Source organism: Corticium candelabrum, chromosome 6, assembly GCF_963422355.1.
Source record: "Corticium candelabrum chromosome 6, ooCorCand1.1, whole genome shotgun sequence".
Classification (NCBI taxonomy): Eukaryota; Metazoa; Porifera; class Homoscleromorpha; order Homosclerophorida; family Plakinidae; genus Corticium; species Corticium candelabrum.
Window position 1 is genome coordinate 3732754 of NC_085090.1, and position 9175 is coordinate 3741928.

General features: G+C 42.7%; 1 protein-coding gene across 1 annotated transcript in view; it reads left to right on the forward strand.

The window, feature by feature from the left end:
• The first annotated feature begins 4332 nt into the window (after window positions 1–4332).
• LOC134181243 (probable serine/threonine-protein kinase drkC) overlaps window positions 4333–9175 on the forward strand; it is a 6939-nt gene continuing 2096 nt past the window's right edge. Inside the window, exons 1-2 of the mRNA XM_062648483.1 lie at window positions 4333–4352; window positions 6668–8848. Coding sequence (XP_062504467.1) covers window positions 7014–8848 — 1835 coding nt within the window. The 5' untranslated portion in view covers window positions 4333–4352; window positions 6668–7013. The remainder of the gene's footprint in view (window positions 4353–6667; window positions 8849–9175) is intronic.

The following is a 9175-nucleotide window of genomic DNA, read 5'->3' on the forward strand; positions in this document are numbered from 1 at the left end:
CTCATTTTATGAAAAAATTATTTTCATTAAATCTTGCCTTTCTAAGTTTATTTCATCATCAATAACTGCGTCTGCAAATTTGACAATAATCAAAACTCTTGGCTTTATCTTCAAATCGACGTGCAATAAGTAACCTAGCCTCGCATTTCCAGATCATAGAGTGCGCGTAGCGCGCAAACTCCTGTCTGGACCAAGTCGATACTAAAATGATTTCGAAAGTATTTATCAAAAGCGATGGTAAATGGTAGTCTAACAGCGTAAGATCGTTTTACCCAGATCAACATATCATTTGTAAATGCCATGAGATTTCACGAACAAAGAAGAGACGTCTGCCGTATTTGCGGCGATGTCTTGGTGGACGGCATAAAACACAACTCTTTGATTCTTCGGCAGAGCGCTAGCTAGTCTAACTGCTCGACTGGCGAGACTACCGCTCGACCATTTGTCAAAGATGATGGTCTAGCGACACTGCTGTGAATGTCCTGTAACCGCAAGCTTGAAAATATCGAAGAACTGAAGCTGAAACTAAAAGTAAGATGTGTGCGTGCACCAGAGTCTTCATCACGGCTTTGGCGTGCACTTAGCCGCTCACGAGGATTTTACACGCACGCAATCAGCGTTAGTGCACTTAGCAAAACCAATTACTGCTAGACCAATCAGAATTTAAAACCGACAGTCCGATTGTAAAGAGCTAATCAGCTTAGAAGACTATTTCCGAAATCATTTAGTATCGACTTGGTCCAGACTGGAGTTCGCGCGCTTTCTTGTCTGAAAGTTCGAGGCCATAAGTAACCCTGCACTTCCTGTATTCATTTTCTCCTACTCAGAAGCGACGGTACGACATGACTAGCTCCATTCGTGTCTTAAAGTGTAGACACAGGGTCTGTAGCTTACGTCTAGCTCACTTGCATGTTTTCAGCCAACCTTGCAACTTGTCGAGAACTTATCGGTGTTCTCGGCAGTGCGCGAAGACATTATGGACGCCATTACGAGCCTTCTTCTTCTATTAAGATAGCAAAACTAAAGCGTAGAGCCAAAACACTTAGCACAACGATTCTTTACACGAGGTACAACAATCTGATGGATCGATTTTTGTCTCCGTTACGCTGACGAGCGTGTTTGACGACTTTTCCAAAGAAAATTTGAACACCCCGAGGTACCGAAGCTCGTAACAAATATTTTAACGCACAAAAAAGATACTAATCACATCAGACTGTTTATCGCAATATTAAATATTGCAATAATTAGGTATATATATATATATATATTATTCAACCAACAACATTCAGTCACATGGCACTTGTCGCATGAACGTCTGAAGTAAGTGTTGCATGTCGTCAATCATGCCTTGCACGTGCAGAGTACATGCAGTTGATCTACACCTCTGCGTACTTGGCAACAAGTAAGAGAAAAACACGTTGTAAATTGCATTTTCGATCAATATGCAACGTCCTTGTAGATGACTTCGCGCGCAAACACTGGCATGGACATGTACGTAACACAGAAATTGTCAGACTTTTCAAAATATTAAACCGGTCGGCTGCGCAAATATCAATTGTTTTGTTATGACCATAGTGTCTTTCAATGCTGTTTATGTATTAGTTTTGGAATTGTGCTTTGGGAGATTTGGTCACGTGGTATTCCGTTCGAGCAGTATCGGTTTGGGTTCGAGGTTGAAGCGGCGGTAGAAAGAGGCGAGCGCCCCTTCGTTCCAGACGATTGCCCGGATGTGTATGCGACCGTTATGCAAGCTTGCTGGGCCGAACGTGCTCGCGGACGACCGTCGTTTAGTGAAATTGTCAGCTGTCTGGACAAATGCATCTGAACGATGTATGCTGAAGTCACTATAAGCACGTATACGTGTGACGACGCATGCAGCAAGGCATGAGGTATTTACTATGCAATTAGAGAACGACATTTGATTTCATTGGCCTTACATGTTTAATAAATTTGACTCTAGTATACTTTTTTTTGATTTTAAGAATGAATGTATTGTTTTACATATTTCGGCTAGCTATTGTTAGTGCTGTTGTTATTTGTGCATAGAAATAGAGCCAAATTTGATCTACAGAGCTGTAAGATTCTCCCAGTCTCTAATCACCTCTCTGGTTGCACTTAGTTTGTCAGAATGATTCTTGATTTGGGGGCCAGAGTCACCAGTAAGCTTTAGGTCAGGTCAACGTGACTGTAGATTCTAGATTCCTGGACACCCATGGACATGCACATAGGACTCTACAAGGAAGGACCTTGTACATGTGTATTGCAATAATTGATTACAATCTTCCGTGGTATGTAATTGAAGTGTTTGTAATCTCGTTCAAATAGCTAATGTGCCATGCTTCGGTATGGATCTGATTAGGCGAGCAGATCGTGCGATCCTGGGCAAGCAGAGCACGATTTGTCGAACACTCGGTCAGCACTGCATGAGCCCACGTTAAACACCGACATTCTGAGACCGAGTCGAATCGTGCAGGACAGGATACAAGTGCTCATATAAACGAAGCTACTATACAGATTTTGAAAGGAGATATTCATGTCTTTCAGCGTGTTTGTCCGTCTGTCTGTATGCCTGTGTGCTGGCGTATAACTTCAAAACTGCTAATCATGGCATCAACAAATTTAGTTGATCAACAAACGGATAGTTTCATTGTTCAAAGAAAACATTTTAATGGACTTACGTGAGAAGTAGAAATCTGCCTGTGATCGCATTCTTTACTAGGAGCAGAAACAAGTCTATCTGACGAACAAGAAGCTGGCAAGTCTTGACAGTGATTCTGACAGTGATCTTGACAAGCTTCAATGTGATGGTGCGTCCTGTGAAGCTGGTGCAGAAAGTTGTTACTATAGTTTTTTTCTACTGGAATTTTATGTAGGTTCTAGAACTTTGGCTGCTTTTACTGTGATAATAATGTAAATATGAAGAGGCCATTGCTAGATGAAGTGATGAAGTACATATTGGTATGTTCTATTGTATCATGTCACGTGGTTTTTGACAACCCTCATTGAGCGATACAGCGGGTACAAATCGTTTTTACGCTGGTATGCGCTGATTCCATAATGTATACAGCAAAAATTAGTACATTTACTAGTTATTACTTGATTTACTAGATAAATTACAAGATTCTGGCATCTCTCTCTGTAGAGACAAAGTCTGACTTCCCTAGCTGCAATTGTGTTTGCTATCATCCATGGTCTTCACAAGCGATGTACACATCTATTGTCTACCCAAGAAATAAGAAAGCCTCAATATAATAATACCTAAATGTGTGAACAACCTTAGCACAACGGATGTAGACCTACGCAAGCAATTAGTTGCTGAGCATGCGCAGACGATAAAATACAATCTCAAGACGGTGACAATCTCAGCACTCCACACCGGCATCCCTAGTGCCCATCATACATCCACCTTTGCTGAATCTGCATGCATTATTTGCGCCAGCTGTATACAGAAGCCGTAGCTGCTGAAGTGCTGGCCTGCGTCCCACATTCGAGACGCAGAGCTAGAGTCCATGATTCTTGGCTGGTAATGTGCAGTTTATATCATTACCAGATGCCCGGGTATCCTTGATAAGGGTACAGTAGTCTGGACGACCGACCATAAGTACGACCGTATTTATACTCGATTAGCTCAGATGGAAATAAAGCTTTCTGACCAATATACGAGACGTGGTGTCATTACCGACCAATAGACAAACATGATGTCCTCAAAAGGCTCCAGCTCCCTTTCTTTGCTAGCTGCTCAGGTCGTCCATCCTATACAAGGTGTTTATTCCTATTACCTAGGTCTAGCAGTCGCCTAATTTACATTTTCACGTGCACGTTTTCCCATCAACAACTAGACGTCTAGAGAGCGAAGGTGCCCGTGAGACTCAGGCGCCATGCAGTACACGTGTAGCTGCATGACAACTGACTTGTAACATTTTGCTTGTTCCACCGTGTTCCTGCATAGTGGTTTTGCAGTCTGACAGCTTGACTTTTCGGTGTGCGTGGCTGAGCGGGGTGTTGCAGCTACAATCAATAGCGTCGCTTCGTCTTCAACAGAAATTTGGCGCTCCAAGGGATGGAAGACGTCATACACACACACACACACACACACACACACACACACACACACACACACACACACACACACACACACACACCAGTTCTAATGCGCAAAGCAACGTTCTGCTAGGCAAATGTGATCTCCCTTAACCAAATCTAGTTGCATAAGCCTATATATGTATGTATTTCGAGTTGACACACTTTTTAGTTGATATCTATATCTAGTGGGCGTGGATATAGGTGTCATTGAGTCATTACGCGTGCTGTACGAGAAGTGTTCGATGAGCAGCAACCTCGTTTTCTTTTCGGTGAGTAAAAGTAGATTGATGCTTGTAATATAGTTAAAATCTACGTTTTACGCTTAGATATACTATACGTAATTACAATAGTAGCGTCTTTCATTAGGAGGCTCTAGACGGGCCGTCAGCCTCAATATTCTAAAATAGTAGAGATGACCTTCAAGACAATGACAAGGTCTTGCAAGTTCATAACCCTAACGGCCTCATTTAGTTTTGAAGGCTGGGCAACATCGACGTCAATGTTTGTGCTCCTTTCCTGTATTGAAGTCTTCCTTACTGTCTACAAGGAAGAGCAGCGTTGTGGATTGATAGTGTAGAAAGCACGCAATATACAATTCGGTCACGCTTTTGTCTCAAAATCGTGCGGAAGCGGGAGGAGCGCGTTATTGTTGCAGGTGACAAGCAGGATGTCAGGAGACGGAACTGGTTGTAACTGCTACTTAACACTTTTATGGTGGTTATGTCACTGTGTGTGTGTGTGTGTGTGTGTGTGTGTGTGTGTGTGTGTGTCTGTCTGTCTGTCTGTCTGTCTGTCTGTCTGTCTGTCTGTCTGTTTGTCTGTCTGTCTGTTTGTCTTACATATATTTTATACATTGAAACTAGTACACTCACACTAAACTGTAAAACAAGCAAGCAAGCCCGCAGGCCCTACGCTAAAACTAACTGCTAACGCCTGTCTGTCTGTCTGTCGGTCTGTCTGTCTACCTGAGCTGATGAATGAACTGGGGAAGAAGGCGAGAGGCTTTGATGGAAGAAGAATTGCGGTAGAGTTTAAAACCTTCTGGAGGAAAAGACTGTCTATTACTCTTCAAAAATGCAACAGCAGAGTGATTTTGCGGAAGCTGTCAAGGCTTTCTGTGCGCTCATTAGGAGATGACAGTGTTTTGGGAGTAGATAGAGACATTCAGTGTTTTACTCATTAGCAATAGTCTCGGACTACAAGTAGAACATTTCATTTTAACAATAACTGTTTGTAGTAGTGAAGATTGTTGACAATAAACTTGATCCTGTCTGTCTGTCTGTCTGTCTGTCTGTCTGTCTGTCTGTCTGTCTATCTGTGTGTGTGTGTGTGTGTGTGTGTGTGTGTGTGTGTGTGTGTGTGTGTGTGTGTGAGTGTAGTTTTATAACACATTTTTCGTTTCGGATTAGTTGCTTTTCTGTGTGACGTTTTTGTCTATTGGTTAGTTTTTTGATTTAAATAACAAAAGATCAACAACACTTTAGAAGTAGTAATATATTTTAAATATTGTTTTATCGTATATTTCTAGTTACAAACAGTTTTGATAAATTTGGTTTTTCTTTAGCTAAATCTTGCCCCATTCTATCATGAAATTATTTTTGCACGTATTTCTCTTGATCCATTTGACCGCACACTCTGAGTTAACCAACAGTTCATCTCTGAGCAAAAACACAGGAGACGATATAGAAAAAATTAAACCAGTGAATATCATAGCTACAACGACTGCAAACAAAGAAAGCGACGCAAATGTAGTTTTCAACACGAATAGTCAGACTTTCAATAAGTGGGAACTCTTTAATTCGTGGAGCTGTAATACACCCCAAGTGTCCTCATATGGCTCCACACAACTATTCATCAATTCATCCATAAAACCTCAAAAGTATCTTTACAGAATACTCGTTTTTGGAGGATCATTAATAGTGAGGGGTAGATTAAAGACAACTTTTAAAAAACAAAATACAACATGGATTTACTACGAAGAGACAAACTCTTGGAAAACGATTGGCAATGGCTCCAACGGCCCACCAACGATAGCGTTTCCGTATCTCGTCACTCTTTGTAGTTCACACGCCATCGTCTTGCATGCCGATACTGCCAACAATACTTGGATATTTGTGTTCGAAAAACTGGATTGGAAACGAGTCACAATTGTCGGTGATCGACCTCATCCGTTTGTACTTCGTCCCAATAGTTTTGTAGCAGTAACCGTGAGTCGTTCGAACGTTTTGTGCTCTTGTAGTGACGACGTGCTCGTGTTTGGGTATGCGTCAATACTACATTCGGGAGACAGAATCGTTTGGTACAGACTCAGCTGCGTTGTAGAACATACAACATATCGTTGGGAGAAGGTTGGACATCGCGACTTTTTTGGCGATCGGATAAGTTTAGATTCGATTACTACTTCGCCAGAGAGGAGGACACTATTTTTTATTGTCGGAAAATGCGTATGGACATTTTCCGTCGAGAAATCAATTTGGAATGAAACGGGAAACTGCATGCGGAATACGTTTGCGAGTTATGGACCTCACGACCTAGATATAAAGCCCGTATTTGTCCCTGAAACTCGTGAGTTCGTTTCTTTCAGTCTGGTGCGACGTCTGATCTCTCGAGTATCTTTGTCTAATACGACTACGTCTTATGAAGATATCGTCGGTCTTAGTCCGGACATCAGAAATGTGCATGCTGTACGTGTATTCGGTGGTGGTAAAGTGATTGTTTACTTGTCCGAAGGCGGTCAATCTTGTGGCTCAAGCAAGTGGATTCTACAGAGACACCACGCGACAAGAGTATGGGCTTGGAATAAACTGAATAACACCATCTTAGTCCCCACAAATCACGCATTGCAGTCGTTATGGAAGAACACATATTATCGGATTGTAGTTGCTATAAGTGAACGAAACATTACGTCACTGGTCGGCTGGTCTCTGGACATGCGCACGAAAATGTGGCAACTAACGGGTCGTTTCGACATTAAAGGAATCGACGTGAATGATAGTCCTTCCTGGACTCTTCGAAAAAGCACACACATGCAGGGAAATGTGTGGCTCATAGTGTCAGACAAATACGCAACGTTGATCACATCAAACGAATATGTCCAACAGATGGCACATCGTTTACCGCCTAGAATCCGCTTTTCAGTCGTCACAATCAACTCGTCGTCTGCGTTGCTGTTTGGTGGTCTAACAAAATCCTCTGACGTTCTTAAAGATCTTTGGGAATTTTCGTTGACACTTCGAACGTGGAAGAGATTGGAAACTATCGAAAACGAGTGGAACGTTCCATCAGCTCGATATGATCACACTGCCGCTGTTATGGGTTTCGACATGTTTGTTGTTGGTGGAACAAACGATAGCATGTTTTGCTACGACGAAGTGTGGATATATAATTTGATTAATAATTCGTGGAGCATTTTGATATCGATCAATAACGGTCCACCGTTTTCTCTCTTTGATTATTGTCATTCTAATGTAGTGGCTCGAGCCGGAATGCTATGGATTGCTGCCGTATTTCGGCGGCGTCCCTTTGGCATTGATGATGGAAGATTGCAAGTATGGACGTATATTGTTCACTTGCAGACTTGGAGCTTGGTTACTGCTCAAGAACCGGAAAATACGCCGCGCTACACATTTTACAGTCTAACTTTTTGGCAAAACTATTTACTTAATCTGGGGCGTGACGAGATGTTCTATATGAAGATTGGTTGTCCTAGAGGATTAGCGTCGAGCGATATTTCTCGTGTAGCGTGCGCCAAGTGCAACATCGGTTTCTTTGTCGACGTTGGGTCGACGGAGTGCCGTCAGTGTCCGAGCGGAACGACGACGAGAGGCGAGGGTTCGTCAACAGCAAGCGACTGCAACGTCTGTGTTTCGGGTTATTGCGTTAACGGCAGATGTTTTGTGATGAACGATAATTCGACGCAAGTTCCCGTATGCCTGTGTACCGTCGGCTTCACCGGTTCTCAGTGTCAATACGCAACGTATTACTACGTTGGGATGGGAATCGTACTGTTTGTAGGTATTCTTAGTGTTTCTTTTGCTGTGGTACGGCGCATCATAAGAAAACGAAGAGAACACGAATCGGCTCTGCGTCGTCACATAAAAATATTGAATGACGCGTGGCAGATCAGTTGGCAAGAAGTAAGACTGCAGAACGAAATAGGAGGCGGAGCGTCGGGAAGAGTGTGGAAAGCACAATACCGCGATATGGAGGTTGCTGTGAAAATGCTAATTTGTGAGGACGATCCAATATCGTCGTTGGAATTTGCGCGGGAAATTAAGTTTATGCAAACGATACGTCATCGAAATATTGTACTGTTTATCGGAGCGGGTAAAACGAGTCCACAAGAGCAACCGTTTCTCGTCGTCGAGTTTGCGCATCGGGGTTCGTTACGTCACGTACTGGATGACGTCAGTATTGATATGAGTCCGGAGAGTAAGATAAGCTTTGCTTTGGACGCTTCAAAGGGAATGGAGTTTCTTCACAACTTGGACCCGCCGAGGATGCATCGAGATCTGAAGAGTGACAACTTACTGGTTAGTCGAAGTTGGATTGTCAAAGTTGCTGATTTTGGTTTCGGTATTCCTCTTCGTGGTATAAAACGACGGGAAACTTCAAGCGCAAAGAAGTCCTTGATTAGCAACAGTTCATTGAATGTGCCACTGCTCGATGTTGGAGAGATATGTGAGTATGGTATCGGGACGGTAAGGTATCGAGCACCGGAGATGTCTCGACGGCAGAGCTACGACGGATCTATCGATGTTTACAGGTACACGCACTGTAAATCGTTTACATGCGTGCATGTACAGTCTTGTTTACATGTAGTAGCTAGCATATACGCAAGCTGAGCGTCAGCCCAGCGTAACGCCAACGTAACGTCAGCGTCCTACTTTAGAAAGCCTGACTCCCACACAGACTCATTTTATGAAAAATTATTTTCATTAAATCTTGCCTTTATAAATTCATTTTATCGTCAATAACTACGTTTGCAAATTTGACAATAATCAAAACTCTTGGCTTCATCTTCAAAATCGACGTGCCTTAAGTAACCTAGCCTCACACTTCCAGACCAGACAGTGCACGAACTCTAGTCTGG